This window comes from Populus nigra, chromosome 6 (genome assembly GCF_951802175.1).
Source record: "Populus nigra chromosome 6, ddPopNigr1.1, whole genome shotgun sequence".
Classification (NCBI taxonomy): Eukaryota; Viridiplantae; Streptophyta; class Magnoliopsida; order Malpighiales; family Salicaceae; genus Populus; species Populus nigra.
This window is the reverse complement of record NC_084857.1, coordinates 2,302,544-2,318,405: the sequence shown is the minus strand read 5'-3', so window position 1 is coordinate 2,318,405 and position 15,862 is coordinate 2,302,544. Positions and strand designations below refer to the sequence as shown.

General features: G+C 37.1%; 2 protein-coding genes and 1 pseudogene across 2 annotated transcripts; 1 reads left to right on the top strand and 2 right to left on the bottom strand.

The window, feature by feature from the left end:
- Positions 1-1,041: 1,041 nt before the first annotated feature.
- Positions 1,042-7,588, bottom strand: LOC133696490 (uncharacterized; annotated as a pseudogene).
- A 6-nt stretch (positions 7,589-7,594) lies between these two features.
- Positions 7,595-12,820, top strand: LOC133697676 (protein GET4-like). Its single transcript, XM_062120397.1, has 12 exons — positions 7,595-7,724; positions 8,028-8,107; positions 8,340-8,418; positions 9,178-9,259; positions 9,573-9,723; positions 10,337-10,427; positions 10,837-10,920; positions 11,297-11,343; positions 11,513-11,641; positions 11,902-11,986; positions 12,186-12,266; positions 12,580-12,820. The coding sequence occupies exons 1-12, from the start codon at positions 7,677-7,679 to the stop codon at positions 12,589-12,591; spliced, it is 969 nt and encodes a 322-aa protein (XP_061976381.1). The 5' UTR covers positions 7,595-7,676; the 3' UTR covers positions 12,592-12,820.
- A 468-nt stretch (positions 12,821-13,288) lies between these two features.
- On the bottom strand, positions 13,289-15,239 carry LOC133697677 (uncharacterized). Its single transcript, XM_062120400.1, has 3 exons — positions 14,931-15,239; positions 14,325-14,658; positions 13,289-13,467 (listed from the first exon to the last, which is right to left on the bottom strand). The coding sequence occupies exons 1-3, from the start codon at positions 15,101-15,103 to the stop codon at positions 13,402-13,404; spliced, it is 573 nt and encodes a 190-aa protein (XP_061976384.1). The 5' UTR covers positions 15,104-15,239; the 3' UTR covers positions 13,289-13,401.
- Between the last annotated feature and the right edge of the window lie 623 nt (positions 15,240-15,862).

The following is a 15,862-nucleotide window of genomic DNA, read 5'->3' as shown; positions in this document are numbered from 1 at the left end:
TTATTTGAAAAACTAGTGTTTGACATTATTTAATGACATTACGTAAATTAGATAGAGATCGCTTAATGACGTAGCGTTTGCAGAATTTTATCGCAATTTCAATTTTGTTCCTAATTATATTTTACCTTATATTGTCGCGCGCTTAAGAAACAAAAAAAAATTGTAGTCCTTGTCAGATATATTTCATACGTGATGAAATTGTAGATAGTTTAATGGAATAATGAAAAATATTTTATATAAAGTATTATTTATTTTTATAATATAATAACAATAGTTAAATTTATAATATTTAAATTAAAAACCATCAATATTAATAAAATTATTTTATAACCTCAATTTCAAAAGCATTATTAACCAAATACATTAAACTACTTTTTATTTAACCTCAATTTCAATTACAGTTTTAACATAGATAGAGCGTGTTTGACAGTGTGGTTGTGGGTGCTTTTCAAATAACTTTTCGTACTAAAATGCATGCTAATGATGTTTTTTTATTTTTTAAAAATCACTTTTGACATCAGCACATCAAAACAATCTAAAATATATAAACCATATTAAATTTTATAAAAAAAAATTAAATTTTTTAGAAACACAACCGCAGCTGCGTTCCCAAACGTTCCCATAAATATAAAAACAACCATAACTAAAAATAATTTTTATAAAATATTTTTTTTAAAATTATAACCGAAACAACTACCATCGGAATACTTAGAGTTACTGCACATCTGTACTGGCTGCTTTGCAAAATCTAACAACATACTTGGCCAACTGGCCTCCAAAGTAAAGTATCCGGTGACAATTTCATAAAAAAAATACCCCAAACGGCCGCGAAGGAAAAAGACAGTGATGATGGGTTGCTTAGTCACACACACACACACACACACATCTACTCCTCGAACAGGAGACGTAGCCATTGATGATTTCGCAAGCATCAGACAAGGCGACAGTTAGGTGACTCGCGTACATCTGGGAACAACAGGATTCATTACGAAAAATTCAGAAACAACTTGATTCGTAACCCAAAAGAAAATTTCAGAAAAGCAGCTAACAGATTTTCCCCATATTTCCAATAACACAATTTCCAAACAAAACAAGGAAGCATGTCGAACATCTGGTTCAATCAAAGTTTCTGAACTAATTTTCTTCCTGAACAAACAAGAAATTATTCAAAATCTAAGCTTGAATAAATCTGCTTCAACTAACTTTCCTAGTTTTTGAGGCACAATGGAGCCACAATTATTTTAGGATACAATATGATGAAGAGCAAAGCCAACTGACCATCAGGCCTGATAAGCCTCGGGAAGCTGAAGACCTACACTTGCAGCAGATTTTCCTAGTATTCTTTTCATTTCATCCGATCTATCCACAGCAAGGTTGTAAGAGAACCGCAACCCCTGCAAAAACAATAGCCAGCACCAGCCTTGTAGTTAAGCAATACCATAAAATGCTTTCTGCTAAAAATTACCCATATACAAAAGAATGAAGTACATTCCTACAAGAACAACAATCATTTCAGTTCATTGGAAGAAATATCAAGCATTAAGTTACACTACAAGGGTAGCCCTTCTCCTTCTTCAATTCTTGTAGTCCTAAGTACGGAGAAATCAAAACTTACACTTGGTCCAAACTTAGACTTTGATATCTCAGTCTGATAAATGTAATTTAAGAAAAGAAGAAGAATTGGCAGAATGAGAAACAGAAAAGAGAGTTTTGCATAATTAATTCATATCCCTCCTTACACTTCAAATGACTTTTTTATAGCCAACTAATGAATGAGTAAAAACAACTGATACAATGAAATGGAAATAATGGCAGAAATAATCGGTGCATGATTCCCACATACATTCTGCATACAACAAAAAGCAGGGCAGCAACCCCACTAATTATTTGCATTACTTAAAACTAACTAACTGTGACATGTCAGCACATGATCCACGAACGTGGTGCATGTCGTGGTTGCATGGTGAAGGTGGTATGCGTGCATGTCGTGGTTGCCTGGTGAAGGGTCTATTGCACGTATCATTCCCCTTCCCTCAGAGTATCCTTGTCCCCAAGGATAAAATCAGGATATGTCTTCATAAAACGCCATAAATTTTCCCATGTAGCATCTTTAATAGCAGCACCTTTCCATTTGATTAAAACCTCCTTCTTAGGCTGATACTGTCCCTTACATATGACACGATGATCCAAAACCAACTCAGGCAGTGGCAAAATGGTAGAAGTCACTGATACTGGAGGTAGCTCCTGAGAGACTGGAACCACAGAACCCAAACACTTGCGTAGGCGGCTCACATGAAAAACATCATGAATGTGAGACCCAGCAGGTAAGGCAAACTTATAGGCAACTTCCCCCACCTTAGCTAATACTTGATAAGGGCCAAAGTAACGTGGCGCCAACTCCCCCCACCTTAGCTAATACTTGATAAGGGCCAAAGTAACGTGGCGCCAGTTTGATTGACCTGCGAAAAGCAATTGATGTTTGCCGATATGGTTGCAACTTCAAATAAACAAAATCTCCCACAGTAAAATGAACTTCACGGCGATGTTTGTCAGCTTGAGTTTTCATCCGATCTCTCGTAAGGACTAGTTGATGACGTAAATCCTGAAGAACTGAATCCCGATCACGTAAATATTCATCCACGGCTTGGACACGAGTAGTTCCTGGCACATATGAAAGCACGTTTGGTGGTGAAATGCCATAAACTGCTTCAAATGGTGAAATCTTCATGGAAGAGTGAATGACAGTATTATAACTAAATTCTGCCCAAGGCAACCAATCCACCCACTTATGTGGTTGATCACCTGTAAAACATCTTAAATACTGCTCCAGTGTCCGATTGACCACCTCAGTTTGGCCGTCCGATTGAGGATGATAACTGGAGCTTATATTGAGCTGAGTACCCTGCAGTTGAAACAGAGTTTTCCAAAAGGAGCTCAAAAATACCTTGTCTCGGTCGCTGACAATAGACACAGGAATTCCATGAAGCTTGACAACATTAGCGATGAAAGATTTGGCCACAGTAATGGCCGTGAATGGATGTTTCAGAGCTACAAAATGAGCATATTTACTTAAACGATCCACCACAACCATGATCACTGTGTTGCCCAATGAAGAAGGCAACCCTTCCACAAAATCCATAGACACCTCAGTCCATATTTTAGTTGGAATAGACAAGGGTTGCAGCAGCCCTGCAGGACTTAAACAATCTGCCTTAAAAAGTTGACATGTATCACAGCACCGGAGAAAATCTTTCACATGTTGTCGCAGTTTTGGCCAAAAGAAGGTACCGCAGATCTTCGCTAGAGTTTTGTGGTAACCAAAGTGGCCCCCAATAGGAGAAGAGTGATGATCTGCCAAAATTAAAGGAATTAATGGAGAAGAGGGATTTAAATATACCTTTCCACCTTTGAACCACACACCATCTTTACAAGTATACAGCTGTCGTTGATGACCTGAATTCAGCTTGAATAAATTAGTGTAAAAAGAGTCTTGTTGAACTTCTTGTTGCAGATGTATCCACCAATCGGGCTGAGGCAAGGAAACTGTTATAAAGTTGAACTCGACTTTTCTGGACAGTGCATCAGCACCTTTGTTGTCAGGGCCCTTTTTGTATTCCACCACATAATCATAACCAAGGAGTTTCGAAAGCCAACGAGTCTGTGCTGGAGTTGTGATGCGTTGTTCTAACAGAAACTTGAGACTCTTGTGGTCAGTCCTGACAGTGAAGGGTCTACCCAGAAGATATGGTCGCCACTTCCGGATGGCTTTGACAATGGCCAACATCTCTTTTTCATAAGTGGAGAGTGCCAAAGATGAACCCTTTAATGCCTCACTGAAGAATGCAATCGGCTGACCTTGTTGTATGAGAATCGCGTCTATTCCAGTACCACAAGCATCACATTCAATGAAGAAACGTTGAGAAAAATCAGGCAATCGCAGAACAGGAGGTGAAGTCAAGGCCTGTTTAAGTTTGTTAAAGGCTGTGGACTCAGTTATTCCCCAACGAAATCCTTCCTTACCTAAACAATGAGTCAATGGTGCTGCCATATTGCCAAAGCCACTGATGAATTTTCTATAATAACCTGCCAACCCCAATAACCCACGCACACCCTTGACTGTTGTCGGTTATGGCCAATCCACCACTGCCTGTATCTTGGAAGGATCAACCTGGAATCCTTTCTCTGATATGACATGGCCTAAATAATTCACTTGTGATACTCCAAATTGACATTTTGACTTCTTGACATACAAACTGTTACTGGACAAAATGGTTAGAATACTAATTATATGTGAAATATGTTCATCCTAATTTTTAGAGTAGATCAAAATATCGTCGAAGAACACAATAATATACTTGCGAAGATATGGTCTGAACAGATCGTTCATGAGACTCTGGAAAGTAGCTGGGGCGTTCGTAAGACCAAAAGGCATTACTATAAATTCATAGTGTCCTTTATGTGTGCGGAAAGCTGTTTTCTGGATGTCTGACTCCTGAACCCGAATTTGGTGGTACCCCGAACGTAAATCCAGTTTTGTAAAAAACCTGGCACTATGTAGTTCATCCAAGAGCTCGTCAACAATCGGAATAGGATATTTATCCTTCACTGTTATGTGATTAAGTTCCCTAAAGTCGACACGGAATCACCACGTTCCATCTGCCCTTTTCACCAACAAAACAGGAGATGAAAATGGACTGTTGCTTGGACGAACTAAACCTGATTCAAGAAGTTCTTTAACCATCTTTTCAATCTCAGTTTTTTGATAGTACGGGTACCTGTATGGACGAACACTAACAGGTTCGTTGTTGGGTTGAAGTAGAATCCGGTGGTCATGTGAACGATTTGGTGGCAAAGCTGTCAGTGTGTCAAAAACATGCGCAAAGTTGTCAAGGACTGCTACGAGATCACTGGAATAAGTGGTAGTGGAGTCCACATGCTCAGTCATAGTAATCTGGAGAAACAACCCAGTTTGTTGCAAGTTAAAAAGGTCCTTATTAGATAAGGCCTCCAAACCAACACGACCAATGCCCTGAAACATGCGTTTGGTGCCCCCGTCTGTGAAAGTCATCGTGAGATTTTAGTAATCTTGGATGAGTATGGAAAGAGCAAGACACCGTCCTCCACAAACAATCTTCTCACGATTAGCCACCATCACTTGAAACGTCTTATCTCGAATTTCTTATAGCCCGAATTAAGAGACAATGGATTGGTCGATGAAATTATGTGTACTTCCTCCATCGATCAACACTGTGACATCCTTGTTCTTCAGTTTTCCCAGTACGCGAATGGTCTGTGGATGCTCAGTTCCAGCGATGGCATGGAATGATATTTCTGGAAAAGATTCCACAGTTGCAATGTCAACGGTGCAATCATCACTGGTATCGATTTCTTCTGGTGTGGAATCTTCAATCATAAACAGCTGTGGCCTTTGACAACGATGACCTGGTATGAATTTTTCATCACAATAGAAACAAAGGCCCTTCTCACGTCTTTCACAAGCTTCCTGGTTTGTTATCCGTCTAAATAAGGATGGAGCGGTGGTGCTGACTGGTTTGGATGCCGGTGGTGGTCCCAATACACCACTGTTGGTGGTTGGCAGAGGACGAGAAATGGCAGGTGATCGCACAAAAGTGTTACCTTTTCGTTGCAGGAGATTACGTTCCTCCACCAGACGAGCAACTCCAATGGTGTCTCCTAGAGTCTTCGGCTGTTTAATTTTGACATCTAGACGGATATCATCCCGAAGTCCTGCAATGAAACATCCAACCAAGAATGGTTCTGGTAACCCATCCACACGATGTGATAGCCCTTCGAAAGCTTCTTGGTACGCTGCTACTGTTGTGACTTGTCTGCAACGAGTTAAAGCTTCAGAGGGATCCTCATACTCAGTCAGACCAAAACATTGGAGGAGTGCTACTGTAAATTCACGACAGGTGAGTGTGCCCTTGTATTTAGTCAGCCAACGGTGTCACTGCAAAGCTAATCCCTCCAGGTGGAAGGAAGCGAGTTGCACTCTTTGATCATTCGCAATGTTCTGAAACTTAAATAATTGCTCTGCCTTATAAACCCAACCTGTTGGATCATCACCACTGAATTTTGGAAATGACAGTTTGAGCTGTTGATGACTCCTGTCAAAACCAGTACTTGTAAAGGAACAAGCAGATACTGGTTGTCGACCCTTTTGGGAAGTTTCTCCCTTGGTGAAAGAATTGACATCTTGGATAATGGTTTGTTGATTGGAACTGTGACGTAATGACAAAGTTTGTAATTCATTGATGGTGTTTTGGAGGTTTGGGAGGGATGAGGTAACTTGAGTCATATTGGTGTTCAGGAGATCGAAACGAGATTCATGTTGGGTTTTAAGAAGATCAAATTGAGACTCATGCTGAGCCAAGGCTTCAGTGACCTCGTTGCGAAACTCAGTATTGCTTTTGTTTCTAGTCTCCATGGAAATGAGAGGCTCTGATACCAATTGATAAATGTAATTTAAGAAAAGAAGAAGAATTGGCAGAATGAGAAACAGAGAAGAGAGTTTTGCATAATTAATTCATATCCCTCCTTACACTTCAGATAACTTTTTTATAGCCAACTAATGAATGAATAAAACAACTGATACAATGAAATGGAAATAATGGCAGAAATAATCGGTGCATGATTCCCACACACATTCTGCGTATAACGAAAAGCAGGGCACTAACCCCACTAATTATTTGCATCACTTAAAACTAACTAACTGTGACATGTCAGCACATGATCCACGAACGTGGTGCATGTCGTGGTTGCATGGTAAAGGTGGTCTGCGTGCATGTCGTGGTTGCCTGGTGAAGGGTCTGTTGCATATATCACACTCCAAGTGACTTCACTCAAAAAGCTAGCTTGCACTAACTAGAAGTACAAAATGAGCAAAACTCACAATTGGATTTTGCCCCTCTTTCAAAGATATCAAGAAAAATGTAAAATTATAATAAATTATCATCAAACTTGAGCCAAAAACGAAATCATATTCACTCTTGACAAGGTAAAGACAAAAACTTAATCATACAATATTCAAAAAATCAAAACATTAGATGCCAATTGGTAATGTAATTACCTTGTGATGCTGCACGCTGTTGAATAAGAAAGTGTAATCACGAGCAAGCTTGAGTTTTTGCAGAACAGAAGATCGGTCTAAAACATTGCAATTCTCTCTAAACTCCTGTGTTATATAATCTCCAAAATGCTTCTTGTAGCCTTTTTTTCCTATGTGTTTGTTGACAGATTTGAGAAGATCCCTGTATACATTTGAAGCTTGTAATTATTTGGAACTAATTTCCACAAAAATTCAAATCTTGAACCTGTGTTTGGTTACTGATAAAGTTGAGGAATTCCAAAAAAATATTTAAAAATACAGTAGGGTTTATTTTTTAAAGTTTTTTTTTTATTTTAAAATATATTAAAATAATATTTTTTATTTTTTAAAAATTATTTTTAATTTTAAAATATTAAAAATTAAAATATTTTTTAACCAAAGTGCTAAAATATTCAATCTCAAGGGATTTTCTTACTGAGCCTTATGGCTCAAGTGTTATAGCTCATTTATGGGCCCCATATAGGCCCATAATGTAACAAAACAGAAAGGGTCCGTCTTCGTTAACAACTGAATTGGATCTGTCTGTGAAGAAGAGGAGGGAGACAACATGTCGCGAGAAAGACCAAGGAGGGCTCCACTCCCTTCTGCTGAAGAGGTAATTGAATTAGGAAACTAACCTTTAAACTTACGTTTGGATGCAGAGAAAATTGGGTTTGTGATTTTGTTGCTTTGATTAGTTGTATTGATATATTATGTTGAAAGTGAGGTTGACAATGGAAGGATAATATTTTGATTCTAAATTATCAAATCAGATATCAGCTAAGAAAACTGGATTGAAAGAATTTGAAAGCTTGTGATCTCTTATATTTGATGCGGGGTTTGTTTGCTTCTTCTTTTTTTGTCCAAGGAAGAAGAGGTTTCTAATGGCTTTACGTTGTGTTTGTGGTGTCAATTGTAGAATATTAAGAAATTGGAGAATGTGATAAATGAGGGTAATTACTATGGAGCTCAGCAGATGTACAAGTCTATCAGTGCAAGGTATTCATTTTATTGTGTATTTTATTTTTCGTCAAGTTAATCTTGCTTTACCGATGCTTGTGCAACCTATGGTATTTGAATTTACCAAGTCTAACTAGAGTTGAATATAAGCGTGATTTTGCTATGGTACACAACCGGGGCAGATTTACGCAAATGGATATTTAAACTTGTTCCCATATGTGTTCTTCTGAGATCATTCTTTGTTATGATATTAAAACTTACTTTGTTACAGATACGTATCAGCTCAAAGACATTCTGAAGCTCTGGACATTCTTCACTCGGGAGCATGCCTCCAACTGAAAAATGGCCAGGTTATTCTCTTTCAATTCCATTGTTGCTATTTCTGTCAGGTGATTTTGGCCATTTTGTATAATAATATTATTAAATAGAAGCCAATGGGAATATGAAATTTGGCCTGTTAAAGAAAAATATTTCAGCTGGATGCTAGCATATCCAAGTTGTCTTCATGAGCTGATGGTTGGTTTATGCTCTGTCTGACTGGTTGCAGGATGAGTATGAGAACATAAACGGTAAAGTCTGATATGATAGGAACATTCATTAGATCTCTGTTAACTAAAGTGGATTGATGTCAAGGGTGGATGGGTAGTAGGGGTATTGGAATGGAAGAAGCACATCAAAACAGCTGACTACTAGCAATTGCATCATCTGTCAATTTATTTGAAATTTTTTTATGTTCTTGCTTTCAAATACATGGATATACAACTGCATAGCTTCCTCTAAGCTGAGATACAACTTTGCATAATTGATGTAATGGTCCAACTGAAGTGGGGTTGGAATGTTAGCTATGGATTTCTTGGCCTGAAAAGCAATCTTCTACAATTGAAAAAGTCAGGCCATGGCTGTTCCATGCTACACCTGTCATTCCATTAACTAGATTATTTACTCTTCTTTTTTTTGTTGGTTTCTGACCAGGATATCTGTATAACGTGTACATACAATGGCAGAAAAAGAAAGCATTACTAATTGTGCATGATGGAATATATTGCTGGATTCTAGACTATTCTCATACTTCTAGAATTAGAATTCATTCCATAACAAACCAATTTCAGGTTACTTGTGGGTCGGAGCTTGCTGTGATCTATGTGGAGATGCTTGTTAAAGCAAAAGTTCCTTATGATGATGGTGTACTTGGTTAGTATATTCTTTTTGATATGGCTTATAATGCTTTCAAACTTTCCCTTGGTCTATTTTCTATGCCATGGAATGATTCTTAATGCTTTCTATTTCTCCCTTGCTCCAACATCTCAAAAAAGGGGAAAAAATCTTCCTCAATCTGTTCTGGTAACTGAAATTTTAGGGTTTATATGGATATTGAAAATAACTTAGGGAGAGTGCATTGTTTGATTTTCAATTGTCATGTCTCACATTTTTGCACAGCCATGCTGCTGCTTATTTAGATTTTTAACAATGTCCATTATTTATCATGACTGAATATCTATCTTAGATTGCATTAGAAAAATCTACAAGACATTTCCTCAGATACCTTTGCCACAAGACTTGGGAGAGGACGAAGATATGCAACAACTCAATGAAGCCCTTGGGGCTGCAAAAATACGTGTAGACTGCTGCCTGTCATTCTTAAAAGCTGCTATCAAGTGAGATATCTTGTCTTGTTTTTTTACTCTTTTGGAAATTGCAACGTGCTTTTATTTATAATACCTCCAATACACGTGCTTTTGTGGAATATTTTAAGATGGTATTTTGCCTCCTTTATCTCTTCTGTAGTTGTTAGATTGGACTGTAGAGCCCTTGTTGGTGGTATGAGGGTGTATGTAGTAAAAAGGCCTCTCTATCTTATTTCTTTAGTTTTCTTGGCACCAAAACCCATGATACCCTTTTTGAATTCATGTATAGATCCCATTTAATGTGGGCCATCCGGGGTTGGTTTTATTTTTTGGGCTGGGGAAGCTGTTATCGTTGTGGAACAGGTGTTTATGAGGGTGTTTTGGAGCATTTGAGCTTCACATTTTTCTCATCCAGAGAGACAAAATAATGGGAGGATTTGACAGGGGGCAAATAATGTGTGGAGTAAATAAGTGTATGAGACAGAGAGTATCATGAGAAAGGGCTGGGAAGGTGTGATGAATTAAAACAAAACCTATGAGAGGAAAAAGGTGCAATGTGTTTATGTGGGTCTCCACATCTTTAATTGTTTCCTGTGGCACTGCAATTAACTGCCTTGTTGATGTTGAGCTATTTTGTTTTCAGGTGGTCTGCAGAGTTTGGAGCTCATAGGAATGGCTCTCCAGAACTACATGTTATGCTAGCGGAATATGTTTATTCTGAATCTCCTGAGCTGGTAGGTCTGAGGTCAAAGTTTGCTATAAACTTTTGGTTGAAATGATTTGTTAGTAAATAATTGCTACTGGGGTCAGCTCTTGGTTGGATTATTTTTCTTTGGCTCACTGAGAGAAGATGCTATTTCTTTTAGGTTCTTACAATTATTTTAGCAATGATATCGTGTTTCCAATTCATTTGATTCTGGATGGCTGTTTCCAGCTCTAACCTGCTTTGGCAGATCCAGTGGACTTTCTTTTTCTGGTTACCAAATTTTCATTATGCCTTTGAAGTTACCCTAATATTTTCTCACTATGCACTGTGTAAGTGGTGATATGGAATATGGAGGTCCATATTATGCCTGATGTGATTTTATAGATCATTTCTATGTGATGTTGATGTGGTCACTGCTATATGCTACTTATGTACAGGACATGACTAGAGTATCATATCATTTTGTTAGAGGAAACAACCCAAAGAAGTTTGCATCTACTTTAGTCAATTTTATGGGCAAGGTTAGTCTTCTCTAATTCTATATAGATGAATATTATTCATGTGGATTGTATCTATAGTGTTCCATTAATGTCATTGTTATTGTATATTAATAACATATGTTGATGAAGTATTTTTTTTGGCTAATGACTTGTGGTTATATTTAATATATAAGATTAATGAAGTATGTCTGATTTATAGCATCAATATGTAATCTGCTAACTTTTAATGTTTTATTTATCATTTACTATCTAGAAGTCATTGTTGCTGTAATCTCACGCTGAACAGACCAGAAATAGCATATCTACTATCCAGTAATTTGATGCCATATTTCATGTCTTTTAAGTGTAGGTTTTATTTTTCTTTGGCTAGTATTTTGATGGGTTTTTCACCATGCAGTGTTATCCTGGTGAAGATGATTTGGCTATTGCACGAGCAATTTTAATGTAAACACTTCTAAAACATTAAAATATTTGCCTACGGTTTAACTTTTATTAATGCAAAAATTATTTGACATATCAATCATAACCCTGCAATTCCCGATCCTTTTCCCATTATGTAATTGTAGTTGTGTGGAATGTCAACTTACCTGGTAATTTTCCTCCTCTGTGATAGGTATTTAGCTATGGGTAATCTTAGAGATGCTAATTTTCTGATGGATGAGTTAAAGAAGCATGCACAATATAAGGAGCATGACCTTCACCGATCAGATTTGATCCAATTCATCAATCATCTTCTGCCAACGTAAGTTGTATTTTTTCTCCATACAGGGATACTGTGTAGAGTTTAATGCTCAAATTGACTAAAAGATTCTCGTGTTACTTTTGAGACATCTTTATATGATGCTGCTAGTAAATGGATTCGTTGGAATTCTGTCCTTAAAGTGGAATAATAGCTACTCCATTTTAACCAGCTTCATTTGTGAGTTTTTCCGGGAAAGCAAATCATTTTAGATGTCTTCTCTATCCATGTAAAATAAGTTCCATAAATTCTTTTCTGCACAGGTTGCAAAGAGATGCTTTACCTCTTTTCAATATGCTGAGAACTAAGTACAAGTCAAGCATAGACAGGGAACCTGCATTCAACGAGGTGTGCAATTTTCTGGCTAATTAGAATTTTCGTTATTGGTTTCCACGTTGTTCAAGAATGGACCTCTTATCTAGCTATTTCTTTTCTGCACCATTCCTGCTGCTCTTCTTTATGATACTGTAACTTTCTTGATGTTTGTGGCTTGTGATGACCTTTTCTGCGTCTACAAATTCTAACATGATTATGGATTATGGATCAGCGACTAGATGAAATTGCAGAGTTGTTCTATGGTGTACAACGTAGGAATCCCTTGCAAGGGATGTTTGGAGATATTTTCAAGGTAAAATTCTTAACGCTATTGCATCTAGTATTCTGCAACACGGGTTTTGCTGAGTTCAAATATGTCACAGGCTTGATACTATCAACTGGGACAGAATTTGATCTCTTCAAATATTACGTATATAATAACAGATACAATTGCTTTATATCTACCAAAAATGCAATTCTTTGTCCCATTTCAATGAGAATGTTCTCTGAATTTTTTTTACAGCAGCGTGTGTGAAATATGCAAAGATAATGTTGGTTCAAATGGAAAGTATAATGCTTCTAACAAGCAGAATTCTTACTTAGACTATTGACGTTAAATTTTTCAGATGATGGGTTGACGGCAACACAGACAATTTCAATGTGTCAGCAACTCAACTGGACTAGCAACTGGACCTCTGTTGTTTTCTTAGATGAAGTGATCATCTGTTTGATGCATTAGTAGCATAATTTGAATATTTGTAAAATCATTGTTTTTGCAATTGAAGATCTCTTGTAATTGACCACCTATTTTATCCTGGGTGAGCTATTAGTAGACCACAGTGAATGAAATTTTTCCTGATTCTCATTCTTCTTTGGCTAACCTCTCCAAATATGAATGCTGGCATATGCATGTGAGAACTTGAGTCTGCACTTGCAAAATTTCCAAACGTGCCAATTGAACATTTTTTTTCATCATCTGTTCATTCTTAAAAAGCAACTTGAACGGGTTGAAATTGAAAAGGTTGGCTATGCATCGTCGTCATTGTGTTGCTATGACCAGGTATCTTGTGGATTGGTGGGTACAGAAATTAGTGATAAAGCATGAACCTTCAACTTTTTTGGTGTCCCGTAAATACATAGATGTCCACGCTCGTTGACTGGTAAATGGAATCGTATTTTTCCTGGGGATATTGAAAGTGCCTGCTGGTAGTAAAGATGAATTCCCGCAGACTCTTTCAGAACCTGCCATGGATTGCATCAGTCCATCACAGCTAGAGAAACCGTTCATCGCCTATTTTTCAGCTTAAAGTCCTGAGATGCATAGAATTTGAGAGCTTAGATAGAAATGCTTTCCTTTCCTTTTTTTCCAGAAATTTAGGAATGCATATTTATTGCAACAACAGAGACGTGTTTCCTGCTTGATTCCCTAAGTTCTTCCGCCCTATACATTAGTCATCTATTACAAAAACAATCCCATCTTGCTGCTTGAAGTTGTGTGTTGTGTGATCCACCACCTGCAAAGAAAGAAAGACTAAAGTCACAAAACGTCCTTGATTCATATACCTTCGTATTTACAGAATAAAATTCATAAATTGTTGACATGCCTAAATGCTAAATGGGGGACTCCTGGAAGGTGTTCTACAACGTACACCAGGAATGGATTAAAGATACCAAAACCCAATCTCAGAAGTATAAAACACAAATTTTCCCTTCAGAAGATAATGGGATGAGTTGAAGGGAAGATTTTCAAATACAAGCACCGAATGGATTATCATACCCTAGTTTAACAAAAGTTTTAAGGAAGCAGATAAATAAGCTCAACTCTTACCTTTAACTCAAAGGATCTCAATGAATCACATGTGTTTCAATTTGATCACTGGCACACAACGATTTATGAGGCACGGGAGCCAAACAGAGGGAGAAAGAAAAAGGAGGGCAGAGTGGAGCTGAAGGAAGGGGCAAAGTCATATGTGAATGCAAGATAAGAAGAAACATGCAACTATGAAAATTTATGATCATTAGAATCGGCGTTGAGCTCTGTTAAAACAGATTCTGATTAGTGAAGCACATAAATGTAATGACAGAAACCCTGTCGATATTGAATCATCAGAATCAATTGAGGTTTCTAACTTTCCTTTTTGACTCGTTCTATCCCAAGTAGCTAAACCAGATAAGTTGGCAATAGGCCATTTAGTTTTGATTCATTCTTTCAACAGCTAAACTCAAAACAACTCAACTTCGATTAGCAGACACACCGTGCATGCACAAACATAAACAATTCTCACAAAAACAATGAGAAGCGAACGAACATCCATAGAAGATGAGTGAAAAAAATAAATAAAAAATAGCTCGACAAGAGAAAGAGGCTCACATTGGTGTCGCTCAATTCCAAGTTGTAGAAGTCCATTGTCTCTGGCTTGAACAATGGCCCCGCATGCCAAGTTCCAATATTAAGCTTAATAAACTTGGACCCAGAGATTCTGAAAACCTGGACTTTATCAACAGCAGGAGGCGCATAAAAATGACCGCATTTTGACTGCATAGCATCACTCCCTGCATTTTCTTTCGTTTCCACAATCGATGGCTTAGCCACTCCTAGATACCAGACACCACCTCCAATTGACCCAAGGCATTGAGTCACTTTAGCATGGTGCGTTATCGTTGAAAACTTCAGTGACCTTTTTTCCAGCTTCATAATGTAAAACCTATTAACAAACAAAAGATGTGTTAACATCTTTCACAATACAGCATCCATGGTGATACTGATATCACCTCTTTTAGCCAAGGTAATGCAGATAGAGAAATTCTTTCGTGGATGCATCAAATGTTCTGCCTATGATCGTTCGGAAACTAAAATTCTCCGACTGTGCGCGCAACTTGGCCCGAGAATACGCTGACCCCTTAAAACCGAAAGAAAAAAAGAACCCTAAAATATACGAACAAGATTAGTGACTGTGAAACATGTGTTTGATGTTACCTTGGAATTCCTTGGCTAAGGTTTAGCTGGGCATCTTTGGGACCAAACTCCTCACCATCAGGCGATGCCTCTATTACTTGACCATACTCTTTAAAGCTCTCTGGCGTTGCTTCAATTGGTTTCACCGCCTTCATGTTCACTGGCTGTGGCTTTGATTTCCCTGAGATTTCCATTTCTCCTCTTCCTTGTCTACCCGAAAGCAAAACTGAGAATCAAATACAGTTTCTCTACCTTCTCGGTGTCACTAGACTCGCTACTCACAACCGCTACTTTTAGATAAAGTATGTTGATTTTTCAGATAGTTGTTGTGGTGATGATAAAAAAAATATTTAAGTATGTTTTGTTTAATTTAGATATATATTTGGTAAAAATTATTGGTAGAATTTATATACAATAAAAAATATATATAATTATGTTTAAAAATATAGTTGTTGATTTTTTAAAAGTTTTTTGAAAATATATTAAAATAATATTTTTATTAAAAAAAAATTATTTTTGATATAAGTACATTAAAATGATTTGAAAACATAAAAAAAAATATTAATTTAAAACAGAAAAAAATAAAATAAAATTCAATTTTTTTAAAAAAATATTTTTAAAGCGAATAATAAATAGAAAAATTCAGTTAAAAAAACATATAAAAATTACATTTCAAACTTAAACTTAATTTTTTAATGATTCCTGTAAATATAAAACGTAATCTGATGTGTTCTTCATTTGTTATCAAACGCAGCAAAAAGAAGGGAAGGGGGTGGTTCGTGGGCGGCTGCTTGTGAATTTAAATGATGTTGTATTTACTGATTTTGGAGTTTTTTTTTAAAAAAAAAGCACAGTAACAAAAAGAATTTCTGAAAATAGCACATCTGAAATCTTATTTATAAAAATAGCATAGCTTGCTGAGATGCTCATGTCTCACGTGCGTAACCCTGAGA